We start from the raw sequence: 21,031 nt of genomic DNA on the forward strand, positions 1-21,031 counted from the left end.
GATGTCAGAGGTCCTGGAGCTAGGGTTGTGATCTACATAATATGGGTGTTGAGAATTGAACTCAGGACCTCTGGAAGAGCAGTGTATGTTCCTAACCACTGAGCAATCTCTCCGGGTCTTTTTTGTTTTTTGTTTTGTTTTTGAGACAGGCTTTCATATCTCAGACTCAAAGTAGCAATGGCTGGCCTTAAACTCCTGATCCCCCTGCCTCAGCACTGTAAGTGTTGGGATGTGGCACCATGCCTGGTTCCCAATAGAGAAATTTAATAAAGAGTGTAAATACTGTGGGGCTGCAGAGATGACAGGTCAGCGGTAAAGAGCACTGGGTACTCTTGCAGAGGACCCAATGCCAGTATTCTGTTTTGCATGGGTCCATTGAAGAAAAGGGGTCACTCCAGAATGTAATTTCAGGCTTAGCAAAAAGCATCAGAGCGAGCCAGCTTCTGATGAACTGACTGCCCATTACTTCCCGTTACTTCGCAAAAAGCCTCTCTATCGTTACACAATTTACGCCTTTAGCAAGCAATTTCTGAGCATCAAGACCTCTTATCTGGAGTTGTTTGAAGGAACCATTTGGGTAAACAATTCTCAGCCTTGAGACCTCATGGTTTGCAGATTCTCTCATTACTAAGTTTTGCAAAAGCTCTGGAATTCCTTCAGGAAGAACTCAGATAAGAATCTCGGACTTTAAACAAAAGGTAGTTCAAAGCCTAGGAATTCAAGCCAGATGCAATGGCTCTGTGGAATCTCTCGCCACAGCCTAGGTTCAGTTCCTAGCTGCGGTGGTTTGAATAGGTATGGCCCGCATAGGCTCCTGTGTTTAAGTGCATGGTCATTAGGGGTGGTGCTACCTGAGAGGGATCAGAAGGTGTAGACTTGCTGGAGAAACTCTAGGCAACACCTTCTGTGGCTGGCCTCCCTGTCCACAAGCTCTTGCTGCGGCCCCTCTACTCCTAAATCTAACCAATTAACTCTGGGATTCACCCCTCACAATCTAGTCTCACGACTCTCTTTCTCAACTCCTAACTTACAGAGGACTCCAACTCCTCCCACCATCTTGGATTCCATCCCTCCAAACTTCTATCAAAAACACATGATTCACATTCCTTACCTGTCCTCCCTCAATCCATCCACGCTTATTTGCCTCAACGTTCCCCAGATCCTCTACACTGCTGTCCAAAGACTCTCGAAGACCTCCTCCCCTATTCCTCTCACATATAAGACGGTCCTTTAGCTACTTCTCTCCTCTACCTACACTTTTTATGCAGATGGCGTCTCCTTTCTGTCAGATGGCCACTGTGCTGAAGGATATACAGTGGTCTCACACGATGCCAACCTCCTTACCCCCACGCACTACCAATCAACAGCAGAATTAACAGCCTTGCCCATAGCCTTCCAATTTGCCAAAAATACATAATTTATTGACTCAAAATATGCTTTCCATATCTTGCTAACACACTCAGTCATCTGGAAGGAATGAGGACTTCTAAATACAAAAGACAACGTAAGCGGGAAATGGTGGTGCTCACCTTTAATCCCAGCACTTGGGAGGCAGGAGCAGCAGGTGGATCTCTGTGAGTTGGAGGCCAGCCTGGTCTACAGAGCAAGTTCCAGGACAGCCAAGAAAATACACACAGAGAAACTCTGTCTTGAAAAACCAAAACAAACAACAACAAAAAGACAACACAATTACTAACTCCTCATTTATCCATAACTCCTCAAGGCTTCTCTTTTAATCTCTCAGATTGGCTTGGTTCACTGCAAGGCACACTGACTGACCCCTCCATTCTCACTAAAGGCAATAATGATGTCGACATGTCGGCTCATCAGGCTGCCCTTTCATCCTTTAACACTCACCCCACTTAGCTACAGGCTGCTCTTCTATATAACTCAGACAACACTCCCCCTAACCCTTCCACACAGGACATCATTTACTACTTACATCAAATATTTCACTCTAATATTAAATCTCTTCTATCCTTTCTCCAAACTCACCTGACTCTCACCCCAGCAGATAAAATAAAAATAAATTATATATTTAAAAAAGTTTTATGTGCATTGGTGTCTTGCCTGCATGTATGTCTGTGTGAGGGTGTCAGCTTTTGAAGTTAAAGACAGCTGGGAGCTGCCATGTGGGTACTGGGAACTGAACCCAGGTTCTCTGGAAGAGCAGTCAGTGCTTTTAACTGCTGGGACATCTCCTCTCTAGCCCCCAGATAAAACTTTTTTTTTTTTTTTACAGAACCTAACTCAAACCTACAATGTATGTCAGTGAACTAACCCCACCTCCATTATATGACCCCCTACCTTTCCCGCTCACCAAGTTATAAAGGTCTGAAGTTATGACAGTCTAAGAAAATGATACAAGTTATGGAGGTTGAGGATGTAAAAGCTTAGTTGTGAAAGTCTGTAAATGAAAGTTATAACGGTCTAAGGTCTGAGGGTAAGAGTGTATGTAAATAAGTTGTGAGGGTCTAAGAAAGTGATTTAAGGTGCATGAAAAGTTGTTTCAGGTTTCCTTGTCTCCATGTTCTTGTTTGGATCCCCAAACGTTGACTATGACTCAAAGACACAAATCTTCTGCCCTTTTTACAATATAGATTTCAGTATAGATTATAATAGTAATGCTAACATATCTAAAACTTTTTTTATAAACTTTAAAAATTTGTATAACCTTCAGGAAATCAACTTGAATCCATCTGTCACAAGTCAAATGGGCCTCAGATAAGTACTCCCATCAACCAACAGCCTAAATTTCCCCATCTGTCTATTATTAAAGGTGGAATCTCTCCCCCTTTCCCTGGTCTTGGGGACTCTCCTCCCCCAACTACCAAGACCATGGGTCTAAAAGTTTCAAATGTATATCCAAGATAAAAATTTTCCCCTAAACTCCTTAACCCTACCTTCTGTTCCTAGTCTATCTGTCCCAGGAGATTTCAAGTCAAGTCCAAACTGCTCCAGCGACTCAGCAGCCCCAGATGTTCCCTTGGAACCTGCATCCTAGGTAGCTCCAAAGCAGCTAGCCCCAGATGGTCCAGCCTCACAGACTGCTCCAATCTTGCCTATTCCTCCCTAGCCCCAGATGGTCTTGTAGAGCCTGGACAGCAACGAGCACAGCCTGCTCTTCCCAACCTTGACCAAAGTTCCAGCTCCCCTGATTCCCTAACAAAGATAGCCCAATATCAGCAGGAAGTACTCATACTAACACACACTTCCCCCTTTTTCTCCTTAAAAACCTACTCATGGAGGGGGAAAAAAAATGCTGCTGCTTGCTGTCTGTCTTTGTCCAATCCAGAGGCAGCCCCCAACCTCTACCCCCACCCCTGCTTGCCCCTCCGGGGTAATAAATCTTTGTGCTAAGAACTTGGCGTCTTCAGTGTGTTCTGAGCTGACTGGGGTGGGGGCAATCCTTATGCATAAAATAAAATTGTTTTTTGAGACAGGGTTTCTCTGTGTAGTCCTGGCTGTCCTGGAACTTACTCTGTAGACCAGGATGACCTTGAACTTACTGAGATCCACCTACTTCTGCCTCCCAAGTGCTGGGAATAAAGGAGTGAGCCACCACTGTCTGTGTTGGGTAACTTGCGGGGCTTGATTCTGTTTCCACCATGTGGGTCCCCCGGTTGTCAAGCTTGATGGCAGACACCAAACCACCTCACTGGTCCTGTCTTTATTTTTGGCTTTAGATTTTTGGTTTTTTTTTGGCATTTCCCCATGACTGGGTCACCAAGATGAATCATTGAGGAATTGCTTCAAGACTGAGAGGCATGTGGGTTGGTGCTGGTTGGCACTGCTGATCTGTCCTGGGATCAGACCCATAAAGGCTCGAGCTACCTTTTAAGGGACCACTTAAAAATGGCTCAGTGAAGCCGGGCGGTGGTGGCGCACACCTTTAATCCCAGCACTCAGGAGGCAGAGCCAGGCGGATCTCTGTGAGTTCGAGGCCAGCCTGGGCTACAGAGTGAGTTCCAGGAAAAGGCGCAAAGCTACACAGAGAAACCCTGTCTCGAAAAACAAAAAAAGAAAAAAAAAAATGGCTCAGTGATTAAGAGCACTGGCTGCTCTTCCAGAGGTTATCAGTTCAATCCCCAGAAACCGCATGGTGGCTCACAACCATCCATAGTGGAATCTGATGCCCTCTCCAGGAGTGCAGGCATACATGCCAGCGGAGCACTCAGATATATAAAATACATAAATACATCTTAAAAAGAAAAAAAGGCCTTAAGGTCAAAGGGGTGTGGGGGGGGGGATGGTGATCACACAGCAAAGCTTGGACATCCTTTGCCCAGAGTTTGAGAAAGTCCTCAGTGGTGGGAGACACGTACTGGTGGCAATGACTGCTTCCTCTAAGCTAATACCATCTTCCAGCTGTGGGCAAGCACTGGGACCTGGCAGTGGTAGCAGGATTTAAGTCTGACTGTGGGTTTGGTAAGAAACAAGCCTCCTGGTAACTTTGTCACCTGAGATGCAGTGGAAGGCCCTCCAAAGTTGGGAGTTTCAAAGACAAGGAAGGTTTTTACACGAGCTGTAGCTATTTAATTGAATGACTGTCTTTGTAGGACTTTTAAGAGCTTTGGTGGCCCCAACTAAACCAGGCCAGGATGAGAATCCCAGTCGGGGGTTGGTAGAATTTTATTTTATAACGTTACTGTTTTGCTTACATTTTCCTTGGGTGTTTAAGACCATGTAAGTGGCCAAAAATAAACACCTGTGTTTTGTTCTTGTGACGATCAGATGAAGTCCTCAGGGGTCACTTTTAAGGACTTGGAAGGAGCCCGTTGGCTCCTTCAGCTTTTTTTCTACCAGTACTGGGATCTGCTGGAATAGGTCAGGCTCTTGCTGAAGTGTGGCTTCCCTGGAGGCAGGGAGGACATTGCCTCTGTGGTGACCCTCCCCTCTGCAGGACATATGCTGGTGGGTCCATGCTTCTCCGATCAAGCTGACGGGTAAGGGTTGAGGATATGGCTTGGTTGTTTGAATGCTTGCCTAGTTTACTGGTTGGTTTTATGTCAACTTGACACAAGCTAGAGTCATCAGAGAGGAAGAAGCCTCGATCGAGAAAATGCCTCCATAAGATCTGACTATAAGAGGAGGTGGTGCACACACCTTTAATCCCAGCACTCGGGAGGCAGAGGCAGGCAGATCTCTGTGAGTTCGAGGCCAGCCTGGTCTACAGAGTGAGTTCCAGGAAAGCCAGGGCTACACAGAGAAATCCTGTCTCAAAAAACAAAAACAAAGCAAACAAATATCTGGCTGAAAGGCATTTTCTTAATTAGTGATTGGTGTGGAAGGGCCCAGCCCATTGTAGGTGGTGCCATCCCTGGGCTGATGGTCCTGGGTTCTATAAGAAAGCAGGCTGAGTAAACCATGATGAGCAAGCCAGTAAGCAGCACCCCTCCATGACCTCTGCATCAGCTCCTACCTCCAGGTTCCCGCCCTGCTTGAGTTCCTGACTTCCTTCAGTGATGGACTATGACATGGAAGCATAAGCCAAATAAACCCTTTCCTCCCTAACTTGCTTCTGGTCATGGTGTTTCGTCACAGCAACAGAAACCCAAACTAAGACATCTAGCATAGGTAAAGCCCTGGGTTCCATCTCCAGTACCATATAAAACCAAATATGGTGGCACAAACCTGTAATCTCAGCACTCGAAAGGTAGAGGCAGGAGGATTAGAAATTCAAAGTTATCCCCAGCCACAAAGTAAATTCAAGGACAGCCTAGGTTACCTGAGACTCTGTCTCAAAAAAGATGACAGGTGCCTGTGAGCTGCATGACCTTTCTAGAATTATTCATCATCCCCTGGTCCTCTAGGTCCTACTAGACCCAGGATAAGGGCCCAAAGTATTGGCTAGACTGAGTGAGAGAGGATGGACTGGAAGGGCTTAAAGCAGCTTTAATAAAACAAGCACAGCCAGATAAAACCTACCAGCTTGTGGTGGTTTGAAGAAGCATGGCCCCCATGGGCTCTTGCATTTGAATGCTTAGTCATCAAGGATTGGCACTATTTGAAAAGGATTAAGAGGTGTGGCTTTATTGGAAGAAGTGTGTCTCTGGGGGTGGACTTGAAGGTTTCAAAAGCCCATGCCAAGCCTAGACATCAGGAGGATGTAGCTCTGAGCTACTTCTCCAGCACCAGGCTTACCTGCCCCATGCTCCCTATCAAGATGATAATGGACTAAACTTCTAGAAGTGTAAGCGAGCCCCCAGTAAAATGCTTGCTTTCTTTCTTTTCTTTTTTTTTTTTTTTTTTGGTTTTTCGAGACAGGGTTTCTCTGTGTAGCTTTGAGCCTTTCCTGGGACTCACTTGGTAGCCCAGGCTGGCCTCGAACTCACAGAGATCCACCTGGCTCTGCCTCCCGAGTGCTGGGATTAAAGGCGTGCGCCACCACCGCCCGGCTCTTTTCTTTCTTTCTTTCTCTCTCTCTCTCTCTCTCTCTCTCTCTCTCTCTCTCTCTCTTTCCTCCTTCTCCTTCTCCTTCTCCTTCATGTTGTTGTTGTTATTTGTTTCTTTTTTGAGACAGTGTTTCTCTATGTAACAGTCCTGGCTGTCCTGGAACTCACTTTGTAGACCAGGCTGGCCTCAAACTCACAGAGAGAGATCCACCTGCCTCTGCATCCTGAGTGCTGGGATTAAAGGCGTGCGCCACTACATCAGACAAATGCTTTCACTTGTAAGTGCTACCTTGGTCATGGTGTCTCTTCACAGCAACAAGAGAGTGACTAAGACAGACAGACAGACAGACAGACAGACAGACACACACACACACACACACACACACAGCTACAGACCTACTCTCTCTCTAGTAACCAACCGACCCTACTTCCGCTGCAGAAACAGGACTCAACAGCGGTACTGCATCACAGAGTAATCTTAAGCTTCACTTCCCTTTCTCTAGACTGCTCCATCCTATCGCAGAGCTTTCTGAGGCACGGTTCTCTATCTCTAACCCAGGCTCTCCACATTCCCAGAAGTATACAAGTGGGAGAAGACGACAGAGGTTGGAAAAGTGATAGGTGATCTGCTTGCCGGAAATACGGCTGCAAAGTGAGGAACTTAGCTGGAGCGCTCTCTACCCACCAGAACTCCAAGCATCAGCAGAGGAAAGGGCTCCTGCTGAGCAGACAGGCTGAGCTCTGGAGGCACATTTCTGCCCTCTCTTCCTCACCCATCCACATCCTGAGACCTCTGAAGGCACCACACGGGCGGGCCCTTTCCTGTTCGGTCCGTGCGGTCGAGGCCGTCGGAAACCGGGTCTTTCGTTTTCATCGATCGCATAGACACCTCTGCTGCAGACGGTCAACGTGCCTAAAACCCGAAGGACTTTCTGTAAGAACTGTGGCAAGCATCAGCCTCACCAAGTGACCCAGTATGAGAAGGGCAAGGGCTCCCCGCTGCACGCTCAGAATCAGAGTGGTTGGGGGGGGGGGGGGGGCAGACAAATCCTGTGTTCTGAGAGAGGGCCAAAACCACAAAGACGACTGTGCTCGGGCTTGCGTGTGTGGAGCCCGGCTGCAGACCCGGGAGGATGCTGGCCATGAGAGAGGCGAGCATTTTGAACTGGGAGGAGCCAAGAAGAGAAAGGGCCAAGCGATCCAGTTCTAAAACTTGTGTTTTCTGAGAGGAAAACGCTGAAGCAATAGAAACGTGACCTGTTAGAAAATAGTTATTGTTACTGATTTTAAAAAGTTTTAAAGAAGACCCCAAGGGTGTACAGAACACCTTCAGGAAGGTTGCCGCAGCGGCGACCCGGCAGCCGCAGGGTAACGGCGTTGCCTGCCTTCTGGGCACACAGGGTGGGGCTCCGTCTGACCTCGATCTTGCGCCTCCGGCGCCACCTGGTGGCTGCATCGTGTAGGGGCAGCGTCTGATGGCACTTCCTGGACCTGAGGACGCGGGTTATCGGTATCATTGCCTCCAGCGGGAAGCACCGGGTCTGATGCCCTATTCCATCTCAGCACACTTTGGAGGACGGAAGGAGAGACAGGATTTGAGGGGACGCTCTTCTTTACTTATCTTCAAAGGCTACTGTCCCTCCTTGGTTGCTGTCAGAGCTTTATTATCGTCTGGAGTCAAGACTGTCTAATTGAAGCCGGGCGGTGGCGGTGGTGCACACGCCTTTAATCCCAGCACTCGGGAGGCAGAGCCAGGCGGATCTCTGTGAGTTCGAGGCCAGCCTGGGCTAGAGAGTGAGTTCCAGGAAAGGCGCAAAGCTACACAGAGAAACCCTGTCTCAAAAAACAAAACAAAACAAAAAACAAAAAGACTGTCTAATTGAATGCTGGCCCCAATCCTCAGCAATCGCAGAAACCTAGCAGAATATACGTGTATCTTTTGTTTTCAGTTTCTTAAAATTTTTATTTTATATAGATGGGTGTTTTACCTGCCTGTAGGTCTGTGTGGCACATGAGTGCCTGGTACCTGAGGAGGCCAGGAGAGGGTATAGTTACAGAAGGTTGTGAGTAGTGGGGTGTGTGTGTGTGGGGGGGGGGTGTGCGTGCGCGTGCACGCTGGGAGTCACACCCAGGTTCTGTGGAAGAGCATCCAGTGTTCTTAACTCGGACTCATCTCTCCCTAGACCCAGTTTTCTTTATTTGATCTAAGGTTTCTTGTAGCCCCGGGTGATTGGGGCCTGCTGTGTAGTTGAGGCTGTCCTTGAATTCCTGATCCTCCTGCTTCAGCCCTTCCAAATGCTGGAATTCCAGGTGTGAACCACCACACTCAACTGTGTTTTTAAACATAAGTGTGTGTGTGTGTATGTGTGTGTATGTGTGTGTGTATGTGTGTGTTTAAATGATGAGTGTGGGCACCGTATATACTATATGTAAAGTGCCTAGCATTGTGCCTTGGCTCATAGTAAGTACTAAGTGAATGTCGGCTATTATTCTAGAACCCCGTTTATTTCATATAATTTCATTTGCACAGCACAGGGCTTCCCTCTGTGTACAGCCAACTTCCCCCATCTTGTATTATTTATTTCAGGATAGGGTCTTACGGTGTAGCCCTGGCTGACCTGGAACCCAGAGATCCACCTGCCATTATTTCCAGGTTGCTGGGATTAAAAGCATAGGACACACTGTTCCCACATTCCTTTTTATTATTTGACAAGTTGTCCAGGCTAGCCTCCAATTTAGCAATCTTCCTGCCTCAGCCTCTTGAGTAACTAGGATTGTAGGTGTACACTACTATGATCTGCTCAGATATCTGAGACATTGCTTTTTTGATTCAGCCTTCTCTTCAAAATTATTTGCTATTTGGTTGGTTTGGCTTTTTTCCACCTGCCTCTCTGGTTTGCCAACGATCTTTAAAAACCTATAACCGGGAGAGAGCTGGCTCAGTGGCAGAGAGAGTGCTTGCTGTCCAATCAGGAGGAACAGAGTTCCAACCCCAGCACCCACCTAAGAAGCTGGGCAAATTCCTTCCCTGTGGACATACACAATGCCTACCCCTAATTCTAAAGTTCCAAAGACTAGGTACAGTTCCACCCAAGTTCACCGGGGAACCAGTGAGTCAGGCTTACTTACAGAGCAGCCAGCAGGAAGTTATGAGCAGGAGCAGAGGTGACCTTAAAGCTGCCACACTGGACAGCCTGCACCCAGGAGGGATGATGGCTTCCTCATGGCTGCGTAGAGAAGACCCCTTCCCCTCAGCCTCCCACCTACGTCCTCTAGCCCCACCCCCACGAGCCATGAGCCCAAGGCAGTTAGGGCAGAACTGCCTACAGCTGGTTGGCAGGGTTGGCTCCCACGACCCTCCTGCCTCCTCCTTCTAGGAGAGAGGGGAATAGTCAACAGGCCCAGCTGTGATGAGCTTCTGTGAGCAGGCCCAGCAGAACTCCAAGGCAGCCGTTTGTGTTGGAAGACGGTCCTGCACAAAACCTCTCCCTTTTCTTCCAGCGCTTACATTCCTTTCCACCCCTCTCCCACAAGGGTCCCTGAGCCCAGGAGTGGGCGACACACATTGACCGTTCTAACTCCAGTGAGGTACCCACCCGTGTGCCCTTTCTTCATCCTTCTGTTTCCAGAAGGTGGCTGATGGCAAGGCTCACGCGTATGTCCTCTACTACAAACACCAGTGAGGAAAACGGATGAAAAACAGAAATGGGAAATAATCCGAATGGACGTGACCTGTGTTAACAGCCTGTGACTGTAAGCACAAACGTGGGCAGTCACCCGGGCTAGTGCGTCCTTTGACCAGGCGATAGCAATTGCTTCTCCAATAGCGCCTACGGCGTCTCTGGTCAGATACTTGTCTACTTCCCAGTTCTAGACAGGTCTTGCCTCCTGGGAGGCGGCCTTCCGTTCTGTCCACAGTCAGTGCCAGTGTCCCACTGGCTGCCACACCCACCGTAAGGCACACAGGAGCCGCAGCTAGATAGGGTTTTTGGACTTAGTCCGCCCCAGCATCCCTCGTCGCACCTTCTGGAATTTATAGGAGCTAGCTGGCAGGAAGGAAGACTTTCTGCCCAACCCTAGCTCTATCTCTCCAAGTGACATCTTCAGCAACAGGTTACCATTGCAACCGACCACCTGTCAGTAGCCTTTATGGTTTCAGGGGCCTCTAGGACCTCTGTGGCCAACAACCCAGGGAGATGACCCGCTCTGGGCACTGGGACTCGAGACTAGCAGCCTTATGTCCGCTGGAACACCCATCTCTACTCTCCGTAGATACCCCTGTTCAGCCGTTAGCATGTACAGGCCTCAGCTGTTGCAGACTTTTCCTCATCACCTTGGTGAGTATCACTTGGGCCTTCTACAACCATAAAGCTCCCAAGAATTCCACAGCAACAACCGGCTTTTGAACGCTTTGAGAATCACTTCCCCATGCTTGATTCATTTAAGAGGCACTCACGTGTTGTTGTCTAGGAGGGTTTCGCTATGTAGCCCGGGCTGCCTTCAACCTCAGAGATAAACTTTTAATACCTACTGGGATTAAAAGTGCTGAGGTTAAAAGTATGGGTCACCACATCTGGCCCAGAAATGATTTCTTACTGTCCCCAATAGCATTCCAGCGACCTCTGCAGCCACTTCCGGTACCCGGGCTTTGGTGTGTCACTCTCAGGGTGCCTCCATACTCATATGGACACACTCATCAAGCAGGTGTCAGTGGTACCACACAGAATGCCACCAGGGACTCCCCTACAGATGCCCCACTTTCAGGTGGTCCCACCAGTTACGTGTGTCGGTTTCCTCCATACTGCCCATGCCCCTGCCACTGCCCCCACAAACCCTCTGGGGACAGGCCACCCTGTCAAAATTCCCTCTGTAACCAATCTACCTTCAGACAGTGACACTTCAGCTGTCTGGCTCATGCTTCTAGCAGGAGCAATGCCATGTTCTTCCCAATCTCTTCCCAGATTTTGTTATAGCCTGCCAACTATGGCAAGTGTTGGGAAAATTCCTTCCCTGTGGACATACACAATGCCTACCCCTAATTCTAAAGTTCCAAAGACTAGGTACAGTTCCACCCAAGTTCACCGGGGAACCAGTGAGTCAGGCTTACTTACAGAGCAGCCAGCAGGAAGTTATGAGCAGGAGCAGAGGTGACCTTAAAGCGACCACACTGGACAACCTGCACCCAGGAGGGATGATGGCTTCCTCATGGCTGCGTAGAGAAGACCCCTTCCCCTCAGCCTCCCACCTACGTCCTCTAGCCCCACCCCCACGAGCCATGAGCCCAAGGCAGTTAGGGCAGAACTGCCTACAGCTGGTTGGCAGGGTTGGCTCCCACGACCCTCCTGCCTCCTCCTCCTAGGAGAGAGGGGAATAGTCAACAGGCCCAGCTGTGATGAGCTTTTGTGAGCAGGCCCAGCAGAACTTGCAGATGGTGGTAGTTTGGCTCCTGTATAAAGTAGCAAGCACTCTGTTAGGTCTCAAACTCGGGCAGAAGGCTAATTGAGGTGCTATTAACTTATCAAGGTGGACTCACACCACCGGTCTCCCTCAGTCCCTACCTGTTACAGACTCCTCGTGGCTAGCACATCCTGCCATCTGCTCCAAACTCTCCAGCCCAGGTTTGGGCTGCCCTTCTCCCAGCTTCTCTGATTCCTATATAATCAGCTAGTTTGGCTACTCGGGTCTCTGCCTTTTGCCCTTGGCCATTTGGTCTGAGGCTCCTGTCTTAGCCCCACTCTCCTCTCGATCAGAGCAGCTATGAGAACCCTACAGAAACCCCTCAGCAAGATCCTCAGCCTGCTGAAGCTGCCCCAAAGATGGTGTAGGGTCACTAGAGGCCTCCATGTGATATTCCAGCAGTTCACTCCCTCCTGTGCCATCCTGCCCCAGCTTCACACGGTCTCAGGAGGCGCTTGAGTATATAAAGCACGGTGGGGAGACTCCACTCATGAAGTCTATGGAAATTATCATGCATGTTGAGGGAACACTTGGATATGGCTGTTGGGTATCACTTCACTCATGGTCCTTAAAGTAAACCTACTGAGCCGGGCGGTGGTGGCACACACCTTTAATCCCAGCACTGGGGAGGCAGAGGCAGGCAGATCTCTGAGTTCAAGGCCAGCCTGGTCTATAGAGCCAGGGCTGCACAGAGAAAACCAAATAAATAAATAAAATAACAACTCTTTGGCTTATCAAGCTAGATTCAAATGGCTCATTACTATGGTCTGTTGTTCGTACCCTGAGGTGAATAGGGGATTGTTAACCTTTTCCCAGGAAAAATTCACAGTGTGGTTTCTTGTTTTTGTTGAGACAGGGTCTCATGTAACCCTGACCTGACTGGCTTTGAACCTGTTAAGTAGCCAAGGCTGACCTTGAATGCTTTTCTGTTGATAATTTATTTTATGGGTATTTGTGTGTGCTTGAGTACATGTCTTTTGTTTGTTTGGTTTTGGTTTTTCGAGACAGGGTTTCTCTGTGTAGCCCTGGCTGTCCTGGATCTCACTCTGTAGACCAGGCTGGCCTCGAACTCACAGAGATCCGCCTGCCTCTGCCTCCTGAGTACTGGGATTAAAGGCGTGCATCACGACCGCCCGGTGAGTACATGTCTTTGCACCACTTGTTTGCAGAGCCCACAAAAGCCAGAAGAGGATGTTGGATCCCCTGGAACTGGAGGAACGGACTGCCTGCCGTGAGCAGCCATGTGGGTGCTGGGAATCAAACCTGGTCCCCTGGAAGAGTAGCCAGTGCACTTAACCACTGAGTCACCTCTCCGTTTTGTTTGGGAAGAGGGGAGTACTGGAACTGGGAATATGAACCTGGTGGAGCACGTATACACACACACATACACACAATCTCCTGATGTCTAGGAGCTGGCGGGACAGAGCCGGCCAGGTTTCATCATTGAGCTGATAGGCTCAGAGTTTTGGTGTTGAACCAGATATAAAATACTAGCACCAGACTGTCATTCAATGACTGTGATGAAGATAAAAAATAAGAAATAAAACCAGTTCACAATTTCACAAAAACAAGTTAGTGTGCAAGCCACAAAGAAACAAACATCTGCTTCTAAGCTAGAGAGGCCGTTGGTCCATCAGCATCGCAGCTCTAGCATCCCTGTGGCCTGCCCTCGTTTTAGATAAAGATGCCCAGTTATAGGATGATCCCTGCCTCCTTTGACCATATCCAATCCAGAACAACACTCACTTCCTTAAACCCCCAAACCACTTACTCAAATCCCAAATCAAGTTTCTCCCCTTTTAAAATTAAAATATATAAATGTGTGTGTGTGTGTGTGTGTGTGTGTGTGTGTGTGTGTGTGTAGACATGTGTTTGTGTGTGGGTATGTACATGTGGCATTGTGCAGGCACCCTCAGAGTCCAAATGTCAAGACACTCCCTAGAGACGGGGTTACAGGTGGTTGAGAGCTACCCAATGTGGGTACTAGGAATCAAACTTAGGTCCTCTGCAAGAGCCTCTTCCTTCCAAGTGCTGGGACTACAGGTTTGTGCCACCATGTACCCCCCCAAGTCCTGTCACCTTCATGTGGCATACTCTGATGCTCAATGGCACACTTTCTCTTCCACTGCAATGAATATTAAACCAGCTTGGCCAACCACATGTGTTGCTGGTGATCTGCAGCTGGAATGCATTCATACATCTGTCATCTACAGTTCTCACAGCACTTCTTCTTAGACATCTGGCATAAAGGAAGTGAAGGCAGGATTTGAGAATTCATGACGGTATGTGTAATCATATTCCTAATAATTTATATGCCATCTCTTCTAATAATCCAAAATTGTGTCAAGAACAAACATTAAGTTTAACAAGATATTTCTAAAATTTGTAAGTAGTATTTGCCCATTAAAAAAATTTTTATGTGCCAGATATGGGGGCTCACACCTTTATTTAATCTCAGCACTTGGGAGGGAGAGGCAATTGAATCTCTGAGTTCAAGGCCAGCTTGGTCTACAGGAGACCCAGGACAGCCAGGACCACACAGAGAAACCCTGTCTCAACTCCTCCGCGCCCCCCCACAAAGGAGGATGGGCTGGAGAGATGGCTCAGTGCTTAAGACCACCGAGTTCAATTCCCAGCAACCATATGGTGGCTCACAACCATCTATAATGAGATCTGGTGCCCTCTTCTGGCCTGCAGGGACACATGCAGGCAGAACACTGTATATGTACATAATAAATCTTTAAAAAAAGGAAAAGTGTGTGTGTGTGTGTGTGAGAGAGAGAGAGAGAGAGCATGTACAGGCCATACAGGCCATAGTACATGTTGGAGTTGGTTCTCTTCTGTGTGGAACTCGGGGCTTGAACTCAGGTCAACATGGTTGGCAGCAGGTGCCTTTACCCGCCTCATCTGCTGAGGCGTCTCACCATCTCAACGGACCCACATTTTGTCTTTACTTCTTTCCTCACTTCAGCCTTGTGAGTAGCTGGGACTACTGGCATGTGCTACAGCATTCCCCAATTTTAAAACATTCCTTTTCAAGGACTGGCCATGATCTAGCATCCCATCTCCAAACGCAGGTGTGACCACCCCGAGTGCTCCACCAAACAAGAGAGCAAAGGAGGAGGCAAGCACAACCACCACTTGTTGTACCAGTTTGCTGCCCCTTAGACACCCGAGTTTTTAGCCACAGATGGAGGAGACACTGAAATTTAGGTACTGGGGCCATTGTTCTCAACGACCCTTGAATGGCTTAAAACCTTCTGGTCTTGTGCAGAGACACAGAGAAGAATCAACACCTCTTCCTATATTTTTTTGAGATGAGGCCTCAGGTTGACCTTGACCTTGAACTCCTGATCCTCTGGTCACCTCCTTCCAAGTGCTAGAATTAGAGGTATGCTAATACCACAACTGCCTTTTCCTAGCATGTCTGAAGCCTGGAAAGCTTAAAGCTCTGGCCATAAAGAAGTGTTGGAGCAGGACATAAACTGCCATCAACAACTCAGAGAGGCACCACCACCTGTCCTATGTTTGAGTAAGGGAAGTGTCTGTCAACTCCACAACACCCATATCCCCATTTCTCAGCACACACACCCTCCTTCGTACCTACCCCCCTAAATGACCCTAAGAGCCCTGGTTACTAAGGTAACCTGGGAACAGCACATGAAGACAGAGACTAGAAACAGATGGGGCTATTTTTAAACTAGACTAGGTGGCTCCATTTCTTTTATCCCTCAAAGTGCCTTCCCCAGACCAAAGTCCCATTTGGCCATTTTACATCTCTACCCTTCGTCGCTGGCATCCACCAACTGACACAAGCTACAAGAGGAGGTCTTTACCTTATTTTTGTCATCAAGTCTATTTTATGCTCCCATCTTCCCCAACAGCCCTCTAAGTCAATTTTCACTTCCTTTGTTAAAAAATAACGTTCATTTATTTCTTTGGAAAGTAGTGGGCACTGCCCTACAGATTTCCAGGCCAAGCTTGGTAAGTGAATGTTCCCCTAGTCTTTGGGTTGGAGTATTATGGTCCCAGGCTTCCCAGGGGCCCATGAGCAATTCTGGGCCCCAAATCATCTGAAGGCTCATACGAGGCCTTCTCTCCTGACCACCCACTTTCCTGATCTTTCCTGGCTCTCCCTCTGGGTGGGGAATTTTTCTTTCCCATACCAGTGCTGGAACCTGTGCTGTTCACAAGTGAGGACAAGACCAGGGACATCTCCAACTTCCTATGAGTGAACACAGTCCCTCAGTCCTTTCTTTCTGCTGGCTTCCAGTCTCAACTCCTATGCAAGCCTCTGTATGAGTGAGGCCTGAAGGACAAGAGGACCCTTTCAAGAGTGGGGAGAACACACCAGCACAGCCCTGCCTCAGGAGATGCTCCTACGAAGTAGATTCCTTATAGTCTCTTGTCCTAGTTTTTGAGTGGCCCCTCAGACAGGGCCAGGGAGGGCTAGGCAAGTGGGGAAGGGCCCCATGATCCCAGCCCCTGACACTGTAACAGGGAGTAGAGTATCCATTAGTCCTGTCAGTGTGGCATGGCTGTGATGCGCATGCTCTGGGAAGCGATGGGGTAAGTCACCATAGGAGTAGTCGTGTGGCTCATTGTGATTCCTGCCAAGGGCTGGGCCATGGACACAGCCACAGGAGCCACAGGAGCCACAGATACAGCCACGGGGGCCATGGAAACAGGTGGGGGTGCCATCCCCTGGGCGATGGTTTGAGCCAGGGCGGCTGACAGTGGCGTGATCTCTGGGTTCAAGTGTGGAGGTGGGGGTGGTGGAGCAGCAGGAGGTGCAGCATTGGTTGGGGGCGCAGCTGGGGCTCCAGCAGGGGCCACGAGTTCTTGCTGGGACACAGGGCGAGGCTGCAGAGCCTGGCTGCTCAGAGTAGTGTGAGTCTGGGCAATGCCATGGTTAAAAGTGGCAACAGTACCCACGGTGGGGGCCAGGGTTTGCTCAGTCGCTGGGGCAGTGGAGCTCAGGGTCATGACCTTGGCCTGATTGCGGAATTGGGCATTTTGTTCCAGAAGTACCTCATTGGTGGCCAGTAGGTTGCTGACCTGTTTCTTTAGCTCCTCCACCCGTTTCCTGAGCATGGCATTCTCCTCCTCTAGCAGTCTGCACTCGACTCCACGGGGCGGAGCCAAGCTATATTCATAGGACTCAAAATGGGGGCCATCAGGAGGGCAGCAGCCACCTCTCCGGCGCTTAGGGCCTGGTTCGTGGTCCTCAAAGCCCCTCTCAGGTAGGTCGTAGATATCATAGAGGTCGTGGCGTCGTCCCGGGGGCACGGAGCCTGCTGAGCCTCCACCTCCAGCACCCCCTCCACCGCGAGCCTCAAACTCAAAATCCCTCTGCAGGTGACGGAACTTGCACTTGGTCCCTCTCTGACAGTCGCCTTTGAGGAAGTCACGGCAGATGGGGACCTCCTCCTTACCGTTGGGTAGGTCAGCAGGCGAAAGACCCAGCCCAGCCGCCACTTTCTGCCTCAGCCGAGGGGGGAGCTCTCCGGTCTTCTTATATCCATCCTCGTCCTCCTTGGAGCCATGGATGAAGCGGCAGTTTGGGCGGCTACACTCCTTGTTTTGGAAGTCATGGCAGAAAATAAATTCATTTTTGCTCACCCCCAGGTTGGACACCTCACTCATGTCTGGGTGGCGGTATCGACAGCGCTTGCCACGCTTGCACACATTCCTCAGGAAGTCTCTACAGATGGCATCTGAGGTGGCCCCCCCACTGCCTGTCCCTGCTCCACTGGCCTCCTCACTGCCACCACCTCCAGGGCCTCCACCGCTGCTCCCCGTGCCGTTGGCATAGTTGTCCCGGTCAGGCATCCTGGTGCCCCCCAACTCAGGGTTTTCTTCCTTTTCTTGCCACTCTTGGTGACTGTTAAAAAAGAAAATGGTGTTCAAAAGGGTTCCTCCAGAAGCTCCCGCTCTTCCTGACTACGCAGAGGGCAGTCCTCTGGGGCAGTGGCTCTGGAGATGGGGAATCTAAGGGAGGAGAATTCTAGCTGGCCTGGCTGACTTGCCAGAAGTCCCTCCCAGGCCCTTGTGCACCTGGTCTTGGTTGGAGTGATTCACACTTGCCTGGCTAACAGAGAAGGGAGAGAGCTGGGATGAAACCACCCTTACTAATGATGATGAGCCAAGAAGGGGGCAGGGAGAGCAGTGTTAGATTTACCTCCCCTTCTTAATTTGTGGGAGGGAAATTAAAACAGGTGTTGGCGTGTGAGAGACTGAGACTGGAAACAGTGCTCTAAGAAGGGCTATTTAGCTTTGAGAGCTCGTGGGTGAAGGGGTGCCAGGAACAAAACATGCCTTTGCCCCTCTCCCATGTGAACTTAGCCCAAGTCTCCATGTATTTTAGAAATCCTGGTGACTGCTCAGGTGACTGGTGTCACCAGCTGGACGGCGGTTTTTAAAGCTGTTACTCTCCTGGCCTGCTCTACACACAGACCCCTCCACTTCAGGCAAAGAAGTTCTAAGCTCTACCTCTAGGTCCCCAGGACAAAACTGTGGCAAGGTCAAGGTGGGAAGGAGTTAATCTCATGGGAATAGTGACCTTTCTTTCGACATTCTCCACCCCCCTCCATGAAAAGATCCCACTAACATCAAACCATGGCACTCCTTACCCCATAAAAATCCTCTTTATTTATAGACTCTATAAAAGCTTTTCAAGTCTCCTATTTCCCAAGAGAGCTCTGGAGTGTCAGTCCACTGCCCTAATTCTAGCCCTCTTCTCTCTATCCCCCAGTAGGACTGGAGTCCCTGCTACCACGTGTCTAACCGTCTAAAGGTTTCCTAAGTAGTATTCAGGCTCCCCCTGCTGTCCAAACAGGAGTTCATGTATTTCCCTCTGGGCATAAGGATACCTTTTCTCGAGTTCCCTCGCTTTGACATTTCTCACTCACACTGTTTCCTTGACTTTACTTTTAGATTTCCCTAAAATGACTAACCAGATCGGAGGCCAGAGACACAACGGGACGGAGCGGCCCCAGAATGAAAGGAGCGAGTGGTAAAGAGATGACAACCACCTACTAAAAGATAACGACCAGTTGAAGGATGTCCTTAAAGCCTGACCTGTGCTTCAAGCCCCACCAGAAGTGGATAACCGGATATGATACTCTTCCTCACCCAATGGTCCCCGAATTAATACCTGAGGTAGCTCAGGTGAAGTCCGGGGCTCCTGTGAGTCTCCACTTCCACATCACTGCTGGGTTCTGAACAAGAAACAAAAAGACCAGAGATTTGGGTGGAAGAGGGAAAAAGCGTGAAGGTTATGGGATGGTTTTCATAAATCGGAATGAATTCTGACAAGACCCCAAGAGCTTTGTGGCTTTTCAGGATTCTCTTACAAGTTCAAACTGAACGTCACCTCAGAGGGAGGAGGAGAAGGGCTGGAACCGACCACTAAAGCCTGGGAAGCTGGGTTCTCGGTGGAGGGTGAGGGGAGCTTTACCTCCAGATGAGGGTACGGGGATCAGAGTCGGAACCTGGGCGCTGGGCAAGGGCCACAACTCTGACAGCGCAGTGTGAGGGCGGACTCGGCCTGGGGGCGGCGACGAAAGCGGCCCCCGGCACCCCGGAGTTCACCGAAGTCCTGGAGTTTGCCCGGGTCCGCTCGGCGGCTCCGGGGAGCGCCCGGCGAGCGGGAAGGGGTGACATCAGGCCGAGGGATGGGCAGGGCTGTGACGTCACGGGTGGCGTGCGCCCGTGCGGCGGGGTCCGTCATTAGAGGGGCTCTGCCCGGGTGGCCGGGGAGAGCAGGGCCGGCCCGGGCGGAGGGGGGCTCGTGCGGCCCGGCCGAGCGCGGCCTCTGGGCCGGCCCCGGCTCCTCCCCTCCGGGCGCGGCCTCCACCTCAGCCTCCCGCCTCCCTCACCTGCCGCCGCCGCCGTAGTTGCTGCTGCCGCCTGCCGGTCCTCTAGCTTCGACAAAGAGCCGCCCACCCTACGGCTCTTCCGCTTCCTGCGGAAGGAGCGACGCTCTAGCCGCCAGACCCGGAACCACTCTATGGTCGACTCGGCGGGCCGCTCGCCGCAGGAAGCTCCCAGCGAGCCTTGCGCGTCACCATGGCAACACGGCCCAGGCGGACCCGGAACACAAACCGCGCCGACTTCTGCGCAGTGGCGGCGGAGCCCGCCAGCAGCGGGGCGGGCGCGGGGGTCGCGCGGACTTCGTCGCACGACCTCAGGCGCGCACCGCACGGCCGGCTCCCGAGAACCCAGGCCGGAGCCCGCGCAGGTCCCGGACGCTCCGCGGCGCGGACCACACACTACAAAGACTCCCCACCCAACGGAGCCGCAAGAGACACGCGACAGCAGTGTGATTCCTCAGCTGAGACAGCGACAAAGATGGTTTATTGTACACGAGTTACACCCGGCCACAGTGGGAACAGAACGAGTCCGCGGCGGAGGGCGGCGGGGTCTCAGGGGGTCGGGGCGAGCCGCCGGTGGCGATGATGGTCCAGGTCCGTCCGACTCCCGCGAGGGCAGCACACAGCCCGGGGACCTGCAAAGCCCCGGGCTCCGGCATGCCTTAGCTTCCGGCCCCGCGGTGCACAAGCCCCGTTCACTTGGACCTCTGCCTCATCTTTCTCCTCTTGCGCTTCAGCCTGTCACGGGAAAACACACACGAACCAGGCGGGTTTGTTTTGTTTTTTTTCCCCCTTTCAGCCGTTAAAAACCGATCCGCACCGGATATAAAGGCTGATGAAATTCACCCGCAGTGCAGTCAGTTCCCACCACGGCGCCACGCGCCCGACCCCACCGAGCCGCGCCCCACCGCCCCTCTCTCTCCGTGGTCCGCCAACGTACCTGCGCATCCGCTTCTTCCTCCACTGAAAACCCCATCACGGGAGGGAAAGAGGAAAAGGACGTTAGCAACAGGCTCAGACACGGGTCACGGCACTCCGCGGGGGAAGCGGTGCACAAAGGACCCGGGAGCTGGCAGCGACACCGGCCGCGTCCGGACCCCGGCGCCTCGTAGGGCTCCAACCCCCGGGCTCCCGCCCTTCCCGACCCAGGCCTCCAGGGCGCCGCGGCCCGCCTCGCCCACCCAGCATCACTGGGGCCCCTTTGGAAGCCGAGCGAGGCGCCACGGCGGAGACCGCTGCCCGCATCTCCGCCCGCCGCCGCAGCTCGACACCGGGGAAGCGCTCACCTTCGCTCTCATGGCGCAG

The 21,031-nt window shown here is 50.9% G+C and overlaps 1 protein-coding gene and 1 pseudogene across 2 annotated transcripts; one reads left to right on the top strand and one right to left on the bottom strand.

Moving 5' to 3' along the window:
• The first annotated feature begins 4,249 nt into the window (after positions 1-4,249).
• Positions 4,250-8,232, top strand: LOC128119966 (60S ribosomal protein L36a-like; annotated as a pseudogene).
• A 6,049-nt stretch (positions 8,233-14,281) lies between these two features.
• Positions 14,282-19,835, bottom strand: Zc3h10 (zinc finger CCCH-type containing 10). 2 transcript variants are annotated; one of them, XM_052753673.1, is made up of 3 exons: positions 19,733-19,835; positions 19,009-19,072; positions 14,282-17,736 (listed from the first exon to the last, which is right to left on the bottom strand). In XM_052753673.1, the coding sequence occupies exon 3, from the start codon at positions 17,682-17,684 to the stop codon at positions 16,377-16,379; it is 1,308 nt and encodes a 435-aa protein (XP_052609633.1). In that variant the 5' UTR covers positions 17,685-17,736; positions 19,009-19,072; positions 19,733-19,835; the 3' UTR covers positions 14,282-16,376. The 2 variants fall into 2 exon arrangements, with proteins under 2 accessions (XP_052609633.1, XP_052609635.1); XM_052753675.1 differs by lacking the exon at positions 19,733-19,835 and adding an exon at positions 19,312-19,726.
• Between the last annotated feature and the right edge of the window lie 1,196 nt (positions 19,836-21,031).

The sequence above is a fragment of the Peromyscus californicus genome, unplaced genomic scaffold, assembly GCF_007827085.1.
Source record: "Peromyscus californicus insignis strain IS unplaced genomic scaffold, ASM782708v3 Scaffold_24__1_contigs__length_46423439, whole genome shotgun sequence".
Lineage (NCBI taxonomy): Eukaryota > Metazoa > Chordata > Mammalia > Rodentia > Cricetidae > Peromyscus > Peromyscus californicus.

Bases quoted from the DNA above. Each gene is read 5' to 3' on its own strand.
- Zc3h10 (XM_052753673.1), bottom strand. From the start codon at position 17,684: ATGCCTGACCGGGACAACTATGCCAACGGCACGGGGAGCAGCGGTGGA.